The sequence below is a fragment of the Penicillium cinerascens genome (genome assembly GCF_028974065.1).
Source record: "Penicillium cinerascens strain IBT 15544 chromosome Unknown contig_16_segment0_segment0, whole genome shotgun sequence".
Taxonomy (NCBI): domain Eukaryota; kingdom Fungi; phylum Ascomycota; class Eurotiomycetes; order Eurotiales; family Aspergillaceae; genus Penicillium; species Penicillium cinerascens.
This window is the reverse complement of record NW_026695286.1, coordinates 3,995,064-4,015,839: the sequence shown is the minus strand read 5'-3', so window position 1 is coordinate 4,015,839 and position 20,776 is coordinate 3,995,064. Positions and strand designations below refer to the sequence as shown.

Here is a 20,776-nt window from a genome sequence, read left to right as displayed (position 1 = left end):
GACTAATGTCCTTTCTCGGACGGCAAAAACACTTCGGAACTACGTTAGGTCTAATACGTCGGCATTAAGAGTGTCTATCTGGTTTCTTTGCGGAAATTATGTAACGTTCTAGCTCTGGTTTTGTGCAAAGTACATCTGTAGTAGTCGGGATGATGATACTGCTTCAAATATTCTTACGCAGCAGCACCCCGGTCTGCAAATGCCCACTACATTGAAGGAGCCTCGGCTGACAAAAATTACGATCAATAATCTTGTCCCTTGGTCTGATTGCAAATGATGCGTGCACTCCATTCCGCCATAGCTGTTGCGGTGTCTGTGGATCCATGCTCGGGAAGACAGCGTAATCCAAAAATCAGACCGCCAAGCAACCGCCACGCTCCCACTCTACGAAATCTTGATCACCCTATCACCTGGGAACTTTCCCAAAGGTTGGTAAGAGTTATTGCTCTTGGAAAAAGCCAAGTGTGCACAATTTGCAAGGATCAATAAGCTTCGGCATTAAGCCGGGATGAATTCGCCGACGAGGTTACCCTCATCTGTCAGCGTTATCTGTAATCGAACCATGAACTCTAGAGTCACGATCGTTTCTTGATATTTTCATCAGGCCGATACTGAGCCAATGGCGCGAGAATGAGTCTGGTTGAAGTGCACACGGGCCCTATAAAACCAAACAAGTGTAGCCACGCTGTTCTAATTTCCAGACATCGCCAACGCACATCATGGCAACTGAATTGATCTTCATTACCGGCGCAACTGGCTTCATTGGCAGCGCCACCACCCTGACAGCGTTGAAAGCTGGATACAGGCTGCGAGTTTGTCTTCGAAAGCCATTGGAAAAGCTCAAGGCTGCTCTCTCAGAGTATAGCCAGCAAGTTGAATATGTCATCGTCCCAGACATCACAGACGAAGCCGCATTCAAGGGCAAGCTCGACGGTGCAGACTATGTCTTGCATCTTGCCTCCCCCCTTACTCAAGGCACGGACAAGGAGTCATATTTCCGCCCAGCGGTGAAAGGGACTATCGCCGTGCTGAATGAGGCCGCCAAGGTGGCAAGCATCAAGAAGGTCGTTGTCACTTCATCCATTGCGGCCCTGATCCCACTGAATGGGATTCCGGAGGGTGGTGTTCTCAAAGGTAAGCTTTCACAAACATCTCATTTGATTACTGGTAGACCGCAATGCTGAATATTAATTCTAGAGGACAATGACTGGGACTTTAGCGTGAACGAAGCCGCTGATTTTACCGATCACAACAACCCTGCCGGAACACCCATGAGACTCTACCTCGCATCCAAACAGCTTGCAAATAATGCTACTTGGGAGTTTTGGAAGACCACTAAGCCTCATTATGATTTGGTCACAATTCACCCATCGTTCGTATTCGGCCATAATCTAGTGCAGACGTCCGCGGAGGAAATCAGTGCTTCCTCGAACGGATTACTCTGGAAGTCCATTATGACCGGCGTCCCAGTTGGGTCGGTGACTGGTGTGCACATTCAGGATGTCGCCGATGCACATGTCAAAGCTCTGGACCCGGAAGTCAGCGACGGCTCGAAGTATTTGATTTCGGGGAATAAGGCGACATGGGCCGAGGTGGCGCAAATTGTACAGAAGTATTACCCCAATATTGGTGCAAGAATTACGGCAGATGTAGAGGGTGAATCGTGGCCAACTGATACGACCAAGGCCGAGAAAGATCTCAAGATACAATGGCGCTCTTTGGAACAGATGGTGCGGGAGGTGGTGGATCAGCAACTGGGCTTTGTCAAGAACTGAATTTGGGCAATTTGAAGGACTGCGATGTATAGTCCAGTATGATTTGAAGCACTGAATAAGCAAGTCTAGTCACAAAAAATATGGCGCATCCAGTTATAAAGGCAGACAAACCTCAAGTAGTTAAGGTGATTCACCACCGAGCTGACCGCTCACCCGCCCTCTTTCTATTTTATAATATATTTATCAACCGAAACGCCTCTATATTAATAAAACTACCTAACTGAACATTTATTTGACTTATGCCCTATCTCGCCACATATAGGGCAGGTAGATCGACGCTTTTGTAGGATAGTCGGTCTCTTATGTAATGGAAGTGCAAACATGACAAATAAACTCCTGATTTCTAAGGCGGCGAAGAACCTTCGAGCTTCCATTTCGCGACCCAGACCTTGTGCATCCACAACCACATTTAAACTCGGGATTCGGGACTACAAATTATCTTCTTTCGCAGATTTATATCTTGCTAGGGACCTAACCTCTGGAACAGATTCTTTCCGCCCGAGTCTCAAGACTCCGAACCTGTCTCCTTCGATTCCAGATCGCCATGTCAGCCGACGTGCAAAGCGCGGCCGCGCGCATTTTGGATGCTGAACCCATACGAGATCCCAGCTACAACGACTTTTCCTTCGCTCCCTTCCTCCGCAGAAGCTTCGGTTTCGGCCTTGCCACCGATGTTCCCGTCTGCAAGGCCTACAGCGAAGGCCACTGCCCGCTGGGACCTGCCTGCCCTGACCGACATCCAACACCTTCGCGCGTAACCACATCCACCACCACTGCCTCCGGATTGGCACCCTCCACCACGCACGGCTCTCTAGTCTGCAAGCATTTCCTCAAGGGATTGTGCAAAAAGGGGTTGAAATGCGAATACCTGCACGAGTACAACCTGCGTCGCATGCCGGAATGCCAATCCTTCTCTCGGTCGGGATACTGCCCTAACGGCGATGACTGCCTATACCAACATGTCCGCGAAGAGGCTCGCCTCCCGCCATGTGAGCACTACGATCGAGGGTTCTGCGAATTGGGTCCTCTTTGTGCCAAGCGGCATGTGCGTCGTCGACTCTGCAAGTTTTACCTGGCAGGATTTTGTCCCGAGGGCAAGGCGTGCGCCGATGCCCATCCGCGGTGGACAGAGAACCTACCGCGACCGACAATGCGGACCGAGAAGACCGAAGAGGAGCTGGAGCACGAGCGAGCACTCATTCGCGAGGAGCAAGAGCGGGAGAAGGAGCGAGAGCGCGAATGGCGGAATGAGCGTGGACGTGGTGGCGGCTTCATGCGCGGACGCTATCGCGGGCGAGGAAGAGGGTGATTTGCGTCTACGAATGGCCACGACGGGTGTGGCCTTGCATTTTCACGGTGCAAGGGGGTGTTTGTCCTTTTACTGGCGCGAGCATACTGAATTCCTTTATATTGGCGGTCCCGAGTGGCCAGCCCTCACGATACCCATGTATTTTATCGCAAAATACAAGCAAATCATACCATTTGAACCCCTCATACCCCCTGCGGCCCAGGTGGCGCTAGTACATGCATTCTGTGTTTCTAAATGTAGCGACGGTGTGTAGAGCAATCCAGGGCAGGATAACCGGCCGCAAAATGGACTGGCCAGACCCTGCATACCCCTCCTTGGATGGCATTGCATCGTTATATTATTTATTACATATCCCATCCAAATTCCCAAGATTGGATCCAACAATTTCTGCATGGAGTCTATGACATCATGTCGGCGGAGTGATTAGACACCAGATCGTACATCCGAGTCGGATAACCACATGAAATGACCAGAGCACGTAATTACTGTAGACTGAGAATCAGATCACAACCAAACGTTGACGCCAAAGGCCAGGGCAAGGTGGAGGGAGCCATTTGTCAGATCTCGGTCAGACTCGACAAATCCCCACGTACGAACGGGTGGAGCCGGGCGGATCCAGGATGGCCAATGATCAGCTCCAACTGCTCGGTCATCGATGACTGATTTGCTATCTGATGAGCTTGGCTGTGCTTTGATAATTCTTAGGCAATATCTAAGGTTGCATACGGTTGCATACTGGGCTCTATGGCGGGCAAAAAGGTCACTCGGTGGCGAGTGTTCTACCATATAAGATCCGGTCCCCTGCCCTTGCTCACAACACTTCATCCAATTCATCCAAATCATCCAAATCATCCAAATCATACCTCATACATTTACAATGGCTCCCAAGGTTGCTATCGTCTTCGTATGTCTGCCATTGACCTTTTCCCTCACTTCCCCCACTAAGTGTTTTGCAGTACTCGATGTACGGCCACATCCAGAAGCTGGCCGAGGCTGAAAAGAAGGGCATTGAGGCCGCCGGCGGCCAGGCCGACGTCTTCCAGATCGCCGAGACTCTCTCCGATGAGGTTCTGGCCAAGATGCACGCCCCGGCCAAGTCTTCCTACCCCATTGCTAAGCCCAACGACCTCCTGGAGTACGATGCCATCCTCTTTGGTATCCCCACTCGTTACGGTAACTTCCCCGCTCAGTGGAAGACTTTCTGGGACCAGACCGGCTCCATCTGGGCCACCGGTGGCTACTATGGCAAGTACGCCGGTCTCTTCATCTCCACCGGTACCCCCGGTGGTGGTCAGGAGTCCACTGCTCTGTCCTCCATGAGCACCCTTACCCACCACGGCTTCGTTTACGTCCCTCTGGGCTACAAGAATGCCTTCAGCCTCTTGGCCAACCTCGATGAGGTTCACGGTGGTAGCCCCTGGGGTGCAGGCTCCTTCGCCGGCCCCGACGGTTCTCGCCAGCCCACCGCCCTCGAAATTCAGATGGCCGAGATCCAGGGCAAGAGCTTCTACGAGATCGTCTCCAGGAGCAGCCAGTGACTGCATGGCAGTGCCGGATCCAAGCCTGCGGATTCGGCAGCTGGAGCGGGTCAGACTGCGAAGGAGACTGAGCAGCCTGCCCAGCAACCGCGGGACACCCAGGAAGCAGCGAAGGAGAAGAAGAATAGTGAGGGACCGTGCGGTCTTCCCAAGAAGTGTGCTATCATGTAATTGTGACTGCACACCCTCGACTCGCTTCCTTTTATTCCTCTTCCTGGGGCATCCCTGGACCCTTCGGCTTTTGATGATGACATGGATACATGGCCTTTTCGTGAGGGAATTTTACATAATTCAATCAAAAACTCTATACACACAACTTGCCCAAAAACTAGATATCCGTAGTGTACAGATGTAACCCTTGCGGCAGGGCGCGGCCATTTGTCTTTCGGGACAGCTCGCAATAATGTCACTCGCTCATTGAACCATCTCTCACATGTTGCGCTGTTCACCATCGCATAATTCCATACGCTTCTACACGTAATAAGATTACCAATCTTACCCTCCAATCGCGGTGGCGCAAACCATCAGGTACTGTCATTCCGTGACCGTACCGCCCGCCGGAAAGTCACGTCACAGGAAGAAGCTCCGGCAGCTCCAACTTCAACAACTTCTCGCCATGTGTCTTCCGCCTTATACTTGAAATACCCCATCCCCTTTTCTATACCCTTCCATAGCTGCATCCATCAAGGCCTCATCCGCTTGCCATGGCATCCCGGCCGATTCTCCTGCGGTTCGAGAGTCGGAACGGCCAGTTCCGACTCACAGTCAACCCGCAAGACCTCTTTCCCTCCCTTCAAGAAAAGGTAGTTCCCAATCCAAGCTCTCGGGAGCTTAGTTGCGCCTGACAGAAGACTTACAATTGTCTGGTTCTAGATCCGGGAACACCTACCGTCAGATGTCGAGCCGTCATCCATTACCCTGTCCAATCGCCCGATAGGCACCGGTGGTGAGGAGAGAGAGTTGCAGGCTCTGGATGGAGTCACGATCGAGCAAGTTGGTCTTAAGTAAGTGCGAATACAACGCGTCCGGAGAGACCGCGTCGCTAAATGGCATGGCTTGCAAGGCATGGGGATAAGCTCTTCCTTGGGTATCAAGTGCACCCGACGCAGCAAAATGGCACCTCCAACGGCTTCACACCCACCACCGTCGAGCGCCGACTGAATGGAACCGCGGTTCCACAGGAACAAACCGTCCCCATCCGCCCACAACCCACATCCCCCTCGGTCAACATCAAGAATCCATGGGACGTAGTGCAGCAGTCGCCGCTAGACAACCTGCTGGACAAGAGGGACGGCAAGATCAAACGGAAACAGGACCAACGGATGTGCAAGCACGGCCCTCGAGGTATGTGTGACTACTGTATGCCGCTGGAACCCTACGACGCAAATTATCTCTCCGAGAAGAAGATCAAACACCTTTCCTTCCATTCCTACCTGCGGAAAATCAATGCAGCTACCAACAAACCCGAGGCGGGGAGCTCATATCTACCACCCCTTCAAGAACCATTCTACCGAGTGCGGCGTGACTGCCCATCCGGACACCCCCAGTGGCCAGAGGGCATCTGCACTAAATGCCAGCCCAGCGCCATCAGTTTACAACCTCAGGACTTCCGCATGGTGGACCATGTCGAGTTTTCCACGCCCGATCTCATCAACTCGCTCCTGGATTTCTGGCGCAAATCGGGGGCCCAACGACTGGGATTCCTTTACGGAACATACGAAGAATACAAGGAAGTGCCGCTGGGTGTCAAGGCAGTCGTCCAGGCAATCTACGAACCTCCGCAGATGGGTGAGGTAGATGGCGTCACGCTTCACGATTGGCATAACGAGAAGGAAGTAGACGAGGTGGCGTGTCTTTGCGGATTGCAAAAGGTCGGAGTCATTTTCACAGATCTCCTTGACGCAGGTCGTGGGGATGGCTCCGTAATATGCAAACGACACATCGACTCATACTACCTGTCATCTCTTGAGATTGCTTTTGCTTCGCGTCTCCAGGCCCAGAACCCCAAGGCAACCAAGTGGAGCCGTACGGGGCGCTTCGGCTCCGACTTTGTAACGTGCGTGCTCAGCGGTGATGAGACCGGGGCCATTGCCGTGAGCTCGTACCAAGCGACCGTTTCCGCAGTGGAGATGGTTCGAGCCGATATCGTCGAACCATCGGCAGATCCCACTGTGATGCTGGTTCAATCCGAGGATGACGACGATGTAGGCAGCAAGACCCGCTACATCCCCGAGGTTTTCTTCCGCCGAATCAACGAGCATGGTGCCAGTGTCCAGGAGAATGCCAAACCGAGTTTCCCCGTTGACTTTCTGTTGGTGACCCTCACCCATGGTTTCCCCACAGAATCGACGCCCCTTTTCACCAACAGCCGCTTCCCCATCGAAAACCGTGAAGTCATCGGCGAAAGCCAGGAGCTGCGCCATGTGGCCCAACAGCTCATGTCGCATGGAGATCCCGACAAGGCCATTCAGGGCGTTTCAGACTTCCACCTCCTGAACTTCCTGCATGGTCTCTCCACGTTTAGCAAGGTCAGCTTCATTTGCTTTTAGCCCCCAGGGGAGTCGCTATCTTCAGTACTAACATCGACCCAATAACAGGATGAAGAAGCCCTGCTCTGCCGAGTCGCTACAACCCACGCCCCCGCCGATGGAATGCAGCTGTTGAATACCCCTGGATGGGCAACCTTGATGACAATTCTTCAGGAGAGTGGTGAGCGCCCCCCTAAGCGCCCCTGGCCCTCTGCGGTTGAGCCGTCTCGTCTCAATTCCCAACCCGGGAAGCGGCGACTCGATTCACCCACTGCCCATCTTCCCCGCTCCATCTCTCCCAAGTCCGACGGTGAACAACTAGCTAAAAGGTTCAAGGGAACTAGTCTAGAGTGACTTGGTTCTATGCGACCGTTACGTTACTATCTGAATCGCCGCCCGATCCCCGCTCGTGTCGTCTTCCATCATCCAAATCATGGCGGCCGTGCCACATGCACCACTTTTTCGGATTACAGTTTTTCTTTTGCAGGCACCTCGGTCTCCCCGTCTACTCCGGGCCTTTTTCGATGGTGTTGGGTGGGCTGATGGTCAGCGGTGAACTCGGGTGCGGTGAGGTGATGTTACTGGGCGACGGTCTTTCGAGCATGGACATGGCTCTTCATTTACGGCTACATGATTCCCAACGCCTTTGCATCCAACCTGCTATCATGACAGCTCCCATGACATAGAAAATGTGTTTTCGGTTCATCTAGGTAGCTTGTAGTTCAGCCACTTTAGTCATGAAGCTTCATCAGATAGAATGGGTATTCGATGTCGGGTACAAGGCCTCGTATCTCGAAATCGTGCTATGTACGGCCAAATTGATCATTTATTCTATTAATCACACGGGGACGAGCTTGCTACTATCAGTCGGGTTTGTTTTCAAGGAAAATATAGTTTTGGGCCACGGAGATCATGACGTCATATGGATCTTATCAAACAGGGCGGCGATCTCCAATGTTGCGGCGAACGCCTGCAACGTGAACATTTCACGTTTCACATATTTGGCCCGGGTCCATTTTACAGACAACATGGCCTCTTTCTGGAATCGAAAGAAGGACAATACGGACAGGCCGGATGAGACGTCCCAGGAGCGGGACGAGAATGAGAATGCGCCTACTCCACACCAGGAACCCACGGAACGCACAAGTCTTCTTCCTCGCGACAATCGTCAGGAATACTTGAGTCCAGATGATCCGGCTGTAAGTTAGCCTCGTATATAAGATGTGATGGTGACAAGCAAATTAACATCGACGCCCAGGTTTCGCCATACAATTTATGGAGCGTGCGCGCCGTGCGCGGCCTCTCCCTCTTCGCGCTGGCAGTGAGCTTTGTGTGGTGGACCTTCCTGCTGGTATCCGTCTTTGTCAGTCCACCGTTGATGCATTCTCGTGGCTCGGGCTTCTTTGAGTTTGCATACACGACGCTGGCGACCGCGTATCTCGTGCTCGGACTGCTTTTCTTCGCCGTTCCCTCCAAGGCGATGACTATTCTGGGCATCGTTCTCTCCATTCTGCTCCTGGTGGACATGATTATCATCGTGGCGGTACCACCTATCCGTTTTGAAGAAGGATGGGTTGGCATTGCTTCAGTCGTCTGGGCAGCGGTCATATCTATCTACCAGATCATCCAGAACCGGGCTGTGACTTGGGGTAAGCGTGAGGAAGAAGAACGACTCACGGGCCGAGAGGAGACTCGTCGCACGCTAGGAGAATGGGTGGTTGTTCTGTTCGAGACCATCGTGTTGGCTATTATGACTATCGCTGCTCTTTTGTTCACGGCGACTCTGATCCTCCGTGCTCGGGATCTGTCGCTTGAAGCTCCCGGCCATCGGTACTCTGTTCACGGCGATACCTACCAGGTCCATCTTGCCTGTGTTGGAAATCGCACTGAGAATTCGAATGAGCCTACCGTCCTTCTTGAAGGAGACTGGGGCCCCGTTGAGCATAACTTGCAGCCTTTTATCGATGATGCATACCGTCAGGGTGCCATCAATCGGTACTGTTACTGGGACAGACCGGGGCTGGGATGGTCGGACAATGCACCATCTCCCCATTCCGCAGGAATGTCTGCAGACGTGCTATCGGAGGCCCTCGCTCTGGCCGAAGAATCAGGACCCTGGGTCGTTGTCTCGGCTGGAGTCGGCAGTCTTTACTCGCGGCTCTTTGCCAGCCGCCGTCTTCTCGAAGTCGTCGGCATCTTCCTTATTGACCCACTCCATGAGTCATACCTCAAAGATATCGGCAATCCGGGACGTGGATTTATGCTGTGGCTTCGCGGTGTCATTTCGCCGCTGGGTTTGGATCGCCTGGTCGGGGCCATTGTGCGTGGACGCGCCAGAGAAGATCGAGTTGTCGGCCGCTCGGCCTATCAGTCTGGAAAGTTCATCAAGGCCAAGCTGCAGGAGAACCTAGTTGCCGTTACCATGACGGCGGCGGAGGTACAGTCTGCTCGGCACATCCAGATGGGCCAGACTCCCCTGGTTGTTGTAAGCTCTGGCCAGGAGATGCGAAAGGACCCCGAGTGGGCTAAGCGGCAGGAGGACCTTTCAACTATCACAAATAATCTACTCTCTTGGGATGTTGTCCGGGACGCACCGCACGAAGTCTGGGCCGTTGGAGAGGGTCGGCAAGTATTAGAGAAGCGATTGCGAGAAATTATGCAGGAGAGCCAGGCCCGTCGGTCGGATTAAGGTTGATGGAACATGTTCTAGTGATGAGGTGACCGAGTGCGCTCTTTAGGGCTTTGGCTACTGAGCTATTGATCTTTTGACTGAGAATTGCGAGCCGGGCGTTCATGTTTTGGGCGTTTATTTACACTGTCTACTTGAATCTGGAGGGTACCAAGGAAGGCTGGCAATTTGTGTGTGTAATGAGTATTCGCAGTACAATATACGACATGTCCTACTACCTGATTCGATATCAAGAGATCACAATAATCCCCAAGGGTCAGGAATGTATAGATCTGGCACCTGGGGGTGATTGCCAGTGACACCGTCCCGACTTTCTTTCCTCGGAGGTGCGCCAGAAGGACCTGCACCGTCACAATAAATTGAAATGACCAGGCTTGCAGTTCAGATCTCGAATGGATCTCATCGCTGAATAGAGTAAAATTGATTGATGTCTGGTTCACCGTTCGTTGACATTATCTTAGTCAGCACGTCGAGCTCCAGACGTCGCATCCCGAATTGTCCCCCATGCGATGTATGTGATTCCCGTATCAAACACAGAGGTTGAATCTTCCCTGGCAATCGAATTGCGAACGAGTAGATCAAATTTGCTCCAATACGTCGGACTCTGTTGACCTCTCCTTCAATCATCTCATGAGCGAGCTCCACAAGACCTTCGCCAAGTCTAAATTGGCCAAGCTCCCCCCGGACGTCCCCATGTATGACGAGACCCTCGACGAGGCCCGGGACGAAGAGGGCTCTTCGGCGTCTTCGGTCTCGTCTACGGGAACTCTGGTTCCTTCACCGACTCATCATCTGTTTGCCCGAAGAAGCCAAGGGTCAGTTTCTTCCTTTTATCTCATCCCGATCGTGGAGCATCTTGTGTCATATACTCCAATCGTAAGGTGATCCGGGTTGAGCTCTCCAATTAACAACATCTCAGAACCTCGCAATCACTAGCATGGACGGATTTCTTTGCCCAAGAATTGTTCCTGTCCGAGGAAGTTGACGACCTCCACATCATTCATCATATCTACGTGACTCCACCGACCGATTCAGGTCCACTCTTTGTAATGCACCACGGTGCGGGTTCGTCCGGTCTGTCTTTCGCAACGTGCGCCGATGAGATCCGGAAGATCCTACCGAAAGCGGGCTTCTTGTCCATCGATGCCAGAGGTCACGGTCGAACGGTCACGGTCCCGATATCTGAAAAGCTCGACCAGGATAGCCCTTCTACCGCTGCCGTTGCGCAGACTGAAGCTACCTGTCAGGTCGAGCTTGACTTGCGTCTAGAGACCCTCAGTCGGGACTTGGTCTACGTGATCGGGCAGGCGAAGTCCAAACTGGGCTGGGAGAACTTGCCAGATATTGTGCTCGTTGGTCACAGTCTGGGCGGTGCAGTCATCACAGATGTGGCGAAGAACGGCGAGCTTGGACCAAAGCTACTGGCGTATGCGGTGTTGGATGTCGTTGAAGGCAAGGATCCCCTTTTCATTCTACAGAAGGGCTTTCAATTAACAGCCTGTCAGGTTCTGCCATGGATGCTCTTCAGAACATGGAGAAATATCTGTCTACACGACCAACGCGATTCCCTTCATTGGCATCGGGAATAGAATGGCAGTATGTAATCGTCCTCGAACATGGGTTTCCCTGATCCCGTTACATTCAAATTACTGATCCACGCGTACAGCACTCGGTCTCGCACAATCCGAAACACAACGTCAGCTCGCGTATCTGTTCCTTCTCTACTCTATGAAGAAAGCGAACCTTCTGACGGGTCTCGCCCTTGGGTGTGGCGCACAGACCTTTCAGTCACGAAGCCATTTTGGGAGAACTGGTTCATCGGTCTCAGCCGAAAATTCCTCGACGCACGAGGTGGAAAGCTGTTGCTTTTGGCTGGGACGGATCGATTGGACAAAGAGCTGATGATCGGGCAGATGCAAGGTACATGTTTCTCCACCTCTAATTGTATTCCCGAGTGTAACTCTAATGCATGTCTCCGCAGGAAAATATCAACTTCAGGTCTTCCCCGAAGCAGGTCACTTCGTCCAGGAAGACCAGCCTACCAAAACAGCCCAGGTACTGGTCGACTTCTACAGACGCAACGATCGCAGCGCATTGGTGCTGCCACCGAAGGTGGCGGACATGCAGGCTGCAGCTGCTATGAAGAAAGGAACGGGCGCAGCTGACAAGAATAATCAGTTAAAATAGCTCGCATCTTTCATCTCGCCGGGAATGATAAATGAAGCACATGTGCATTAACTTGCATGGATCTTGGTCTTCTGTAGGCCCATGACTAGACTAGCATTATCAGTAATAAATATCCTTCAACCTTCCATAGAGCACAATAACGGGTATCGGGTATCGGGTATCTAGTTGTTCAGCGGCAGCACCTTGCCCTCGGAGTCAAGAACGTGTGCCAATGCGGGAATCAAAGTGTGGTCGCGCGTGTTGGTCATGCGGTGGCACCAGGTAACCTGCTTCTCATCTCCGTCATTCGACTCGAATAGGAATTCACCACCGTTCTGGCTGGAGTCGCCGGCCTTGGTCATCAGTCCAGTGGAGATGTGCTTGAATCCCTGAACCACAGACTCCCCGATGAGGCGCACCATGCTCTTGCGGAAGTATTGCGGGCGCTCTCCCAAGGCGTACGAGGTGACCATGTCTAGATCAGCGTATAGTTTGCGTGTAGGGTCGGCGTAGATGGGGAACGGGCAGCCCGTTTCCTTATGATAGTGGTCGATGAGACCTGGATCACCGCAGCCAACGATGACGACGGATGTGCTGACCGGCAGACGGAGCAAATCGTCCGGTTTGATTGATTCGCTGAGGGCGTGAATGAACTCTTGGCAGCTCTGTCATGGCAAGCGTCAGTCAAGCACGGTCAAGCACGGGCGAAGAAGCAACTCACCCCACAAAAGAAGTGACGGATAAAGATCACCAGCACGCGGCTGGTCGAGTCAGGGCCGGCATAAAGACTCTTGAAAGGGTGTTTATTGCCCTCTTTATCCAGCACGGTGTAGTTTTCGACCTTGCGAAGGGTCTCTGCAGACGGTGGTTGTTCTGGTGCGAGCTCCTTGGACTCGGACTTTGCCTCGGTCGCCACAGGCGACTCCGTGGGAGGCGAGTCAGTTGGTGCCGATTCAGCCATATTCGATGAGACGTGGAGAGGTGGTCAACAGCAAGTTGTGCGGGGTGAAAATTAAGGGGAATCAGGAACGTCATAGCGCTGATCAATACGGGAAAAACAAAGAAACAAGCCGAGAAGCCGATGTGATATGGAATATGGAGTAAATACACGGGAATCGAGCCATATCTAGATGAAATCAATGACAGATGAACACTTTATCCCACTTGTCGAGGGCTTCTCCGCACGTCTCGCGATAGCGCGGAACTCCACCGAAATAGTAGAGCATCTCCACCGGTTTGCCGGGGATATTCGCACCCATGTACCACGATTTGGCTTGCGGGAACAGAGTCATGTCCCCGATTGCATGGACCTCCGCTCTCCAGGCTTCTGCGGCTGCTTCCATGGGATCTATCGATCGGGTGCCGCCTCTCTCCATCTTTTTCACAATGTCGCGAATGAAGTTGGCCTGGAACTCGATGAACACGGGCCCGTTGGTGAATGGAGTCGGGGCCTGAACACAGTACGGCAGGAACATATTGGGAAATCCAGGCACCGTCAGCCCCAGGTGTGTCCGAACGCCGTCTTTCCACCGCTGTCCCAGATCCACGCCGTTCAGATCTTTGATGCCCATCTTGGACAACCCGCCCGTATTCGAGTTGAAACCGGTCGCCATGCCAATGATATCTACCTCGTGCAGCTTCCCGTCGTCAGTCACGATGCCCTGGGGTGTGATCTCCACGATCGGATGTGCCTTGGTATCAACGAGGTGAACATTCACTCTGTTGAACTGCTCGTAATAATCTTGCTCCAGAGAGGGACGTTTGGTGCCGAATGGATGCGGTGGCTCGAGGGGCGCCAGCAAGTCGCGCTTGACTGGATCGTGGATTCGTGCACGAGTCCGTTTGGCCCACAGATCGTATGTGAACCGGTTGCCTTCGGGGCTCATGAGGAGATCAATATATCCACTGGACCAGAGCTTGAAGCCGCCTTCCTCGTAGAGGCGATTGAGAACCGTCTCGGCTTCCTCGGGCGTATAGTCCGCGAACACCTTCGATGGAGCGGGATCAGGCATCCCGGATCCAGTCTCCCAGGAGCGCGCAAACAGCTCCGTGGTGTCATCCTGCATCTGGCGCCGTGCCTCCGAGTCGAACTTCCTTTGACGCATCGGCAGGGCTAAGTTGGGTGTTCGTTGAAAAACAACCAGCTCGGCGGCCTCTTTCGCCCATTCCTGGATGAGCTGGATTCCCGTTGCTCCGGTGCCAACTACCGCGACCCGTTTCCCCTTCACGTCGACTCCTTCTCGGGGCCATTGGGAGGAATGATGGATCGTACCCTTGAAGGAATCGAACCCCTTCCAGGGTGGAACGTATTGCTGCTCGGCAAAGCCGATTGCGGGGATGAAGTACTTGGCTCGAACCGTCTTTCCATCTTCGGTCTGGATAGTCCATCTCGCCTGATCCGGGTCGAAAGAGGCTGCATTGACGCGTGAGTTGAAGATGCAGTCTTTCTTGATGGAGAGAACTTGATCGACGTGGTGGAAATACGCCTGCAGCTCCTTCTGATCCGGATAGGCCTGACTCCATTTCCACGTCTTGTAGACCTTTGCCATTGCAAAGCCATAAACCGGCGCAGGCGAGTCGACGCGGGCACCGGGGTAAACGTTGTTATTCCACACGCCACCGAGATCGGTGCCAGCTTCGAGAATCTTGACATTCAGGCCCAGCTGGTCTCTCAGACGATGCAAAACATAAATTCCGGAGAATCCAGCGCCGACAATCACGGCGTCCACCTCCAGCGGTCTCTGAGTTATAGCCATGGTATATTGACACCCGGGGGATAAGGTCTGCACCAGGAACCCAAATTTCGCAAAACTCACAAATCCACGGGCAAGGCTCCGGTTTACGCGAGCATGGCTTGCTCACTCGGCAGTGACAGCGGACATTTGGGTTCCACTGATTCGTTGGGTTTCGCACACTGTCGATCGCGAGGGAACCGAGGCCAACTGAAGCGGGGGAGATGCCGCACATGGCGCACGGATACGGTGGATCGGATCCACTGGCGCACTACATAATGTACACAGTACTATGTACACAGGAGAACTACGTGGATCATTCAGGTCCATATTTCATCGAGGTTCCTGAATACCCGTCCACTGACGCGCGCTATATCCCGTCCGCAAATCGACACTCGCAGATCGGGGCCAGCGTGTAGTCAATCAACCAGGGAGAATGTAAGATAAGAATACATGGCTTTTTTGTGTAAACAACCGTGCGCCACCCTCCGAACACCTATCATTAGAGTTCAGATTCCACATCTCGAATGGACGTGAAGATTCTGAACATGCAATTGTAAAGAAAAACCTGGGGTATCTGCGCCAGAATAGAAGGAACGAAGCACCTAGGGAAGATAGGCACCACCCGCAACGACCAGGTTCATGTTGGTGAACTTGACCTTGTAGACCGGGCTCTTCTTGGTTGGGAAAGCACTGATCTGGTCGGGGGAGACCACGACGTCCTTGCCCTTCTTCTTCTTACTCTGGCCCGCCGCGGGGGCGTTGGCAGCATCGAGTTTGGTACCGGCGCCTCCCTCGCTGATCACGCGGCCCTGGGTGGCATCTTGAGGAGCGGAAACATCCCAGACGCGGACGGTGCCGTCGGCGCCTCCGGAGACCAGCACGGTAGACTCGACGCTCCAGCTGAGAGACCAGATCCCGCCTTTTCCGTGGCCACGCATGCGCTTCAGAAGGCGACCGGGGGCCAAATCCCACAAGAAAATGGATCCCTGGTCATCCGCCGAGGCCAGAATCTTGCCATCCCGGCTGCACTCCATTGCAGTGACGTTGCCGGTGTGACCAGTGAACATGCGGACGGCATTTCCGGTGGTCACGGCCCACATGCGGACAGTGTGGTCGCAGCTGGCAGTGAAAACATAGGCAGAATTAGGATGGAAGCAAATGCAATCCACATCCTGATCATGCCCGACAAAGATGCGCTGCTGACGAGGGTGATCAGTCACCCAGAGGCGTGCGGTCTTGTCTGCACCCGCCGAGGCGAAGTAGTGACCGAAGGGTCCCCAGGATAAATCCCAGACCGGGCGATCATGGCCCCTGTAGATTACCATGCACTGCCACATATCAAGAGACCATAGTCGGACGGTCTTGTCGGCAGACGAAGAGAGCAACCAGCGAGCGTTGGTAGGCACGCGGTCCTGGTCGGAGACATTCTCTGCCTTGCTGGCCGAAGGTGCGAACGAAACCGCGTAAACGGGGCCAGAATGCCCGATGAGACGGCGAGAGTTTGATGGCGGCAGGTCATGCAGCTTTTCCAGGTCGGCGTGAGCCTCTTCGATGTTTTTGCCATCGAGGCTCCAGACACGAATGTACGACTGCGAGAATCCAGCGGCCACAAGCATGTTATCATCCGAGAAGTCAAGGCAGTTAATACTATCGGTTGGTCAGCGGGGGGTTGTCAAGTTGATCCGGACAGTAGAACCTACCTGTCATAGGTGTTGTGGAACGTAAACATGCAAACGCTGACACCGGGGCCTACACCACCAGTGCGGCCTTCGAGCCGGTATCGATCCCGATTCTCCTTGACCTTCATGACTTCAACCGCAACATCACGAGCGGTAGAGGGTGGGAAAGGGATGTCGTTACGGGTAGGCGCTTCATCATCCTCCTCCTTCTTGATCATCTGGTCGAACTCCTGTACCAGAGTGTTACGACCCTGGAGGGGAGACTCCTTCTCGTCTTCTTCTGCGAGTTCGGCGCGGACATCACCTTCCAGCGTTTCCTCCATAGGCATCTTGCCCAGTCGAAGTCGGGGCAGTGTTCCAGCCATAGCTGGGTTGTCGCCGGTGTAAGCCGAACCGGGATGGTGACCGGGGATACCTTCATCCTCTGCAGGGAACGACTGGCCGGCACCGATCTGGCCTAGCATTGCAGCAAAGCTGAAACGGTCGTCCGCAGCTCGGTCCATCGTTTTGACGGTGCAATAACTGCTCAGGATGGCATTCATCACGGAACCTCCCTCCTTTTCCTTGCTTTCGAGGAATTGAAGGAGATTCGTGTAGGCAGGGTTACTCAAAACGACACGATACTTGTTTCCGCGGTACAGCTTAGCCGTGGAGTTATCCTGGACATGCTCCGGTAAGCTGATGGGCTCCAGGATACGAATGTCGTCCGTGTGCTCCGGAAGGAACATGTTCTTGTTGGCCTCAAAGAACTGCTTGGCTTCATTGGTGTACAACGAAGTAATCATGTTCAAGAATGAGTAAACGAAAAGCGGCCAAAGAACGCGGCGGAGCTCAGGCTGTGATTTGATCAGCGCGAGGCCCTGTTGATGACAGTGGGATGTCCTCTTACCTTGTACAAATCGAGGTTTTCTTCGACCCAGGTCTTCAGTAGGTCTAGATCGGATGTTAGAAATACTTCTTTTTCTGCGAGGGTATCTGCATAAATTGCTTACCAAAGCCCTGCTTAAACTTTGGACGAGCATCTTCGCCCAGAGGCGGCAGAGGACGTCCGTCAATCTCTTGATTGGCAGACTCCATGCGAAGCATGGCCTCGGTGCGGCTGTAACCCTTCTTGGCCAGATAGTCGATAACCTAATTAATATAGACCGGTCAGCCATTGCTCGCTGGTCTTCAACGCCTTCGAACGGACGGTTTGATTATGGGTCTGCAACATGCATCGAGCGAGAGGACTTTGCAACGAAGGATCTGCTGGTCCTGCGGGAAGTTCAGGCAGATTACTGGGCAACTGTCCAGTGCTTCTTGCTGAAGGATTTGGCTCGGGCGACGGAGAGGAAGGTGACTCGACCAGGGCCGGTAAGACCCGGCGAGATCTCTTCATTCCGGAACTTCTTCGGCTCTTCTTCGTCATGTTGCGAAAAGAGCAGGGGGAAGCAGAGTGAGATGTGAAGGGAAAGCGCTGAGCAGAAAACACAAAAGGGAATGAATGGGAAAGCCACGCGCGCCAGAACAACGAAGAAGCGAGGACTTCTTAATTAGGAAAGCACCTCTCCTCGCGCCTGCCTGGGCTTCGTTTCTTTTCAGACCGTCGCTTTCTCCGATGAGCGGCCTCGGGCTTTGTCCATCTCAGCCAGCTCACCTCCAGGCCATCTCATCTCACTGCCAGGTACGCGGGGTCCCGTGCCCATGTTCACGAAATGAGCCATTGAAGCTCCCACCCAGCAAGGAAGCGGGCCCCCCAAAAAAGCAAAATGCAAAGTGACCCATAGCCAATTCCAACGCGGAGACATCGTACAAAAGAGTGCTACGGCCGCAGCCGAAATGTGTGCAATTGCCGGATCCTCACAGGACGTAACTCACAATCTGGTTCAAGTTCTGCTGTGACATAGGGCCACTTTGGCCCGGAGTGGGTGGCTGGGGTACCGGAGTGCCCGAGAGAGGTGGTTGCGACGACATGGGCATGCCGCCTCCATTTGCGCCGGGGCCCATGCTACCGCTACGCGGTCCAGGGCTCGGAGCGCCGCCAGGCGCGGACATAGCGATTGGTTCCGATGCGGGTGTCAGTAGGTGTCGGGTGGAGGGGTGGGTGGTTGCGAGAGAAAGGAGGACCGGGAGGTGAATGGCGCTGGAGGAGCGAGGGGTCGCTAAGTCGGCGATGGGTTTGATACTGGGAAGTTCGCGCGGAGCTTATTCAGCTCAGCTCCCCGGAATCTACACGTGATGAGCTTCAACATTTACTGATCCTCTCCACTCGAGTAGAATACGTTCTCGATACGCTACCCTTTTCCCTTACAAGTCTCAGCGCCTTTTAACCACGGCGTCATGAGTGAGGAATCCTCACAGGCGACGAGCTTCACCTCCGCGGAACGCATTCGCCAGCTCAATGAGATCGACCAGGTAGGGCGATAGATACCCAAACAGGAATTACTCTGGGAGCAGGCTAACCCATGGCGCAGGACGTTTCAAAACTCATTCATTCCGCCGGTCTGGCCATCCAGGCCCTGACCAACGCAAAGCCGAGCACCCCGTCCTCCGAAGTCCCAGATGGCTCCCTCGAATCCCACAAGGCACAGTTTAAAGACGCAACACAACAATACTTCGCTCTCCTATCGTCTATTGACGTTCGATTACGTCGTCAGGTCTATGCTCTAGAGGAAGCTTCTGTCCTGGCACCAGATCCGGTTTCGCGAACGGGCGATGCGACAGGCGCCGGTGCCGCAGGTGGAGCGGGCGCCGGGGCTGCGTCAAATCCGCTGGATATTAGCTGGCTTAACAGCCGAAAGGATACGGTTGGAAAGGACAAGGAAGCCGAATTATGGGCCGCCGCTCGTGGTTTTGTGGAGCAGCTGGATAAGTCGGCGAGTAGGCAAAAGGACACTACCAAGTCGAATAGCGATTCTGAGATGCAGGTCGATTGATGGAAATTCACCGGCTGGGTGGCCACTTGATTGACAGCAAGGCATATAACTTTGCACCTATGATACCCCCACAGACTGGCATAGGCTGGTCTTGATGGCAATATACTTCGATTGCTTTCGTCTAGTATTCTCTATCCACGAGTGTGGTGGGCGTTCAACGTTGACTCGGTCTCGATTGTATGTGGACGAGCATTCGCATGTTCACGGAAATAAAGCTATGCAAGGAAGAACGCAACGACGGCCGTCTAGATTGGACTTTCTGACCCAATCGACCTCGGAAATGACAGCTCTGTAACAAGAAAACTACTTCTGCATGGACTTGATCATCTCCAGCTGCGTCGCGCGGTCCCGATTTGTCTCGGACAACGGTGCCAGGCCTGGTGGTGCGATTAGCAAATTGAAACGACGACCGATAGAAAGGCAGTGACTTACTGCGAAGCTCACCCACAACGTCCTTGGCCTTGCCAAAGTAAACCTCCTCTGTGAAAGGGTCAGTGAGTCCATTGCACCACTATACCGGGCCAAAAGACATACGTAGCAAGTTGCGCATCTTCAATTCCATATCCTCAACCAATCTGCCCACATTGGCGATGTGGCTTGCATCCGACTCAACGGGCAAGTCAGCCTCAACTTGGCGGGTCATGTTGCCGCTCAGGTCCATTTCGCCGAGCGCCTTGTTCTCGTTGGCCAGGTGCAGAATCACGGTGCTGGTAAGCTTATAGTGGGACATGCGTGCCCGATCGGTGGCTTCAAAGACATGGATACTGTCCCATTCCCCGGAACTCTGGGAGCCGGGTGTCACCCCTGGAGAAGAGTATCAGCCATCGATCGATTCTCGGGAACAATTCCTCCGGGGAGCAAGAAAAGACATACCCTTCTTCAACAAAATCACACCGGCAAATCCATCGTCCAAATCCCAAAAGTATACGCTGCCAACACCCCCCTCGTAGTACAGCTCGCGGTATACGTCAAAGGACTCGTTGGCCGCGACTTCGAGCTTGCGCACCCGCTCACTGGGCACTGTCCCGTCTTCGAGCGGCGGGTCAAATTCGTTGCTCCATGGTGACCGGTAGCTATCACCGTCGCGGTTGTAGTCACAGAGCAGGTAGTCGCGGCTGGTCTGCGGGCATCGACGAATCTCCAGGGGTTGGTCAACAGAGGAAAGGAGATCTTCGGTGAGGTCAGGGACAATGGAGGTAATGGATTGGAGGTTCTTCTTGGTATCGCGGGGGTTCAGGCGCCGAAGGAGATCGCTAGGCGTGAGGTGGTCAGCTCGGGGGTCTCTCTCTCCATGCAACTGAGGAGCTGAGGCGGGGTCACGACAGGGTCTGGGATTGCCGGGCTGCTTGTCCCGGCTGTCGGGCGGGCGAAGCTGCAGATGGTGGGCATCAAGGCCAGGTACTTACAGCGCGCTATCGAACTGTGCATCGGCCATGGTGGTG

General features: G+C 53.7%; 11 protein-coding genes across 11 annotated transcripts; 7 read left to right on the top strand and 4 right to left on the bottom strand.

Annotated features, from left to right (window-relative positions):
* Positions 1-719: 719 nt before the first annotated feature.
* On the top strand, positions 720-1,775 carry N7498_001515 (ketoreductase sphI; the record flags this gene model as incomplete). The annotated part of the gene is made up of 2 exons (XM_058448578.1): positions 720-1,134; positions 1,198-1,775. The coding sequence occupies 2 exons, from the start codon at positions 720-722 to the stop codon at positions 1,773-1,775; spliced, it is 993 nt and encodes a 330-aa protein (XP_058313989.1).
* Positions 1,776-2,319: 544 nt separating this feature from the next.
* yth1 (cleavage polyadenylation factor RNA-binding subunit YTH1) lies at positions 2,320-3,084 on the top strand (the record flags this gene model as incomplete). The annotated part of the gene is made up of 1 exon (XM_058448577.1): positions 2,320-3,084. One exon carries the CDS (start codon positions 2,320-2,322, stop codon positions 3,082-3,084), a length of 765 nt encoding a protein of 254 aa, XP_058313988.1.
* Positions 3,085-3,961: 877 nt separating this feature from the next.
* On the top strand, positions 3,962-4,622 carry pst2 (putative NADH-quinone oxidoreductase Pst2; the record flags this gene model as incomplete). Its single annotated transcript, XM_058448576.1, has 2 exons — positions 3,962-3,988; positions 4,041-4,622. 2 exons carry the CDS (start codon positions 3,962-3,964, stop codon positions 4,620-4,622), a joined length of 609 nt encoding a protein of 202 aa, XP_058313987.1.
* Positions 4,623-5,326: 704 nt separating this feature from the next.
* Positions 5,327-7,504, top strand: npl4 (nuclear protein localization protein 4; the record flags this gene model as incomplete). The annotated part of the gene is made up of 4 exons (XM_058448575.1): positions 5,327-5,425; positions 5,496-5,626; positions 5,686-7,150; positions 7,220-7,504. The coding sequence occupies 4 exons, from the start codon at positions 5,327-5,329 to the stop codon at positions 7,502-7,504; spliced, it is 1,980 nt and encodes a 659-aa protein (XP_058313986.1).
* Positions 7,505-8,178: 674 nt separating this feature from the next.
* Positions 8,179-9,839, top strand: N7498_001511 (DUF2417 domain-containing alpha/beta hydrolase; the record flags this gene model as incomplete). The annotated part of the gene is made up of 2 exons (XM_058448574.1): positions 8,179-8,349; positions 8,409-9,839. 2 exons carry the CDS (start codon positions 8,179-8,181, stop codon positions 9,837-9,839), a joined length of 1,602 nt encoding a protein of 533 aa, XP_058313985.1.
* A 630-nt stretch (positions 9,840-10,469) lies between these two features.
* Positions 10,470-12,026, top strand: ppe1 (putative ribosomal protein/carboxylic ester hydrolase (Ppe1); the record flags this gene model as incomplete). The annotated part of the gene is made up of 5 exons (XM_058448573.1): positions 10,470-10,654; positions 10,759-11,291; positions 11,345-11,435; positions 11,506-11,759; positions 11,821-12,026. 5 exons carry the CDS (start codon positions 10,470-10,472, stop codon positions 12,024-12,026), a joined length of 1,269 nt encoding a protein of 422 aa, XP_058313984.1.
* Positions 12,027-12,187: 161 nt separating this feature from the next.
* N7498_001509 (peroxiredoxin-like family protein) lies at positions 12,188-12,966 on the bottom strand (the record flags this gene model as incomplete). The annotated part of the gene is made up of 2 exons (XM_058448572.1): positions 12,188-12,670; positions 12,727-12,966. 2 exons carry the CDS (start codon positions 12,964-12,966, stop codon positions 12,188-12,190), a joined length of 723 nt encoding a protein of 240 aa, XP_058313983.1.
* Positions 12,967-13,141: 175 nt separating this feature from the next.
* N7498_001508 (flavin-containing monooxygenase) lies at positions 13,142-14,761 on the bottom strand (the record flags this gene model as incomplete). Its single annotated transcript, XM_058448571.1, has 1 exon — positions 13,142-14,761. One exon carries the CDS (start codon positions 14,759-14,761, stop codon positions 13,142-13,144), a length of 1,620 nt encoding a protein of 539 aa, XP_058313982.1.
* A 403-nt stretch (positions 14,762-15,164) lies between these two features.
* Positions 15,165-18,562, bottom strand: N7498_001507 (putative transcription initiation factor TFIID subunit). The gene is made up of 5 exons (XM_058448570.1): positions 18,277-18,562; positions 17,412-17,550; positions 17,309-17,352; positions 16,441-17,255; positions 15,165-16,387 (listed from the first exon to the last, which is right to left on the bottom strand). Exons 1-5 carry the CDS (start codon positions 18,451-18,453, stop codon positions 15,343-15,345), a joined length of 2,220 nt encoding a protein of 739 aa, XP_058313981.1. The 5' UTR covers positions 18,454-18,562; the 3' UTR covers positions 15,165-15,342.
* Positions 18,563-18,738: 176 nt separating this feature from the next.
* N7498_001506 (mediator of RNA polymerase II transcription subunit 11) lies at positions 18,739-19,334 on the top strand (the record flags this gene model as incomplete). Its single annotated transcript, XM_058448569.1, has 2 exons — positions 18,739-18,813; positions 18,873-19,334. The coding sequence occupies 2 exons, from the start codon at positions 18,739-18,741 to the stop codon at positions 19,332-19,334; spliced, it is 537 nt and encodes a 178-aa protein (XP_058313980.1).
* A 303-nt stretch (positions 19,335-19,637) lies between these two features.
* cap2 (F-actin-capping protein subunit beta) lies at positions 19,638-20,769 on the bottom strand (the record flags this gene model as incomplete). The annotated part of the gene is made up of 5 exons (XM_058448568.1): positions 19,638-19,711; positions 19,767-19,814; positions 19,869-20,138; positions 20,208-20,587; positions 20,741-20,769. The coding sequence occupies 5 exons, from the start codon at positions 20,767-20,769 to the stop codon at positions 19,638-19,640; spliced, it is 801 nt and encodes a 266-aa protein (XP_058313979.1).
* Positions 20,770-20,776: the final 7 nt, after the last annotated feature.

What these genes read in the sequence shown, in the direction of transcription:
- N7498_001507 (XM_058448570.1), bottom strand. Translation starts at nt 18,453, where the DNA reads ATGTCCGCGCCTGGCGGCGCTCCGAGCCCTGGACCGCGTAGCGGTAGC. An exon ending in AAAGTTTAAGCAGGGCTTTG is followed by an intron (nt 17,353 to 17,411) that starts GTAAGCAATTTA and finishes CATCCGATCTAG; the next exon opens with ACCTACTGAAGACCTGGGTC. An exon ending in AAAACCTCGATTTGTACAAG is followed by an intron (nt 17,256 to 17,308) that starts GTAAGAGGACAT and finishes ATCAAATCACAG; the next exon opens with CCTGAGCTCCGCCGCGTTCT.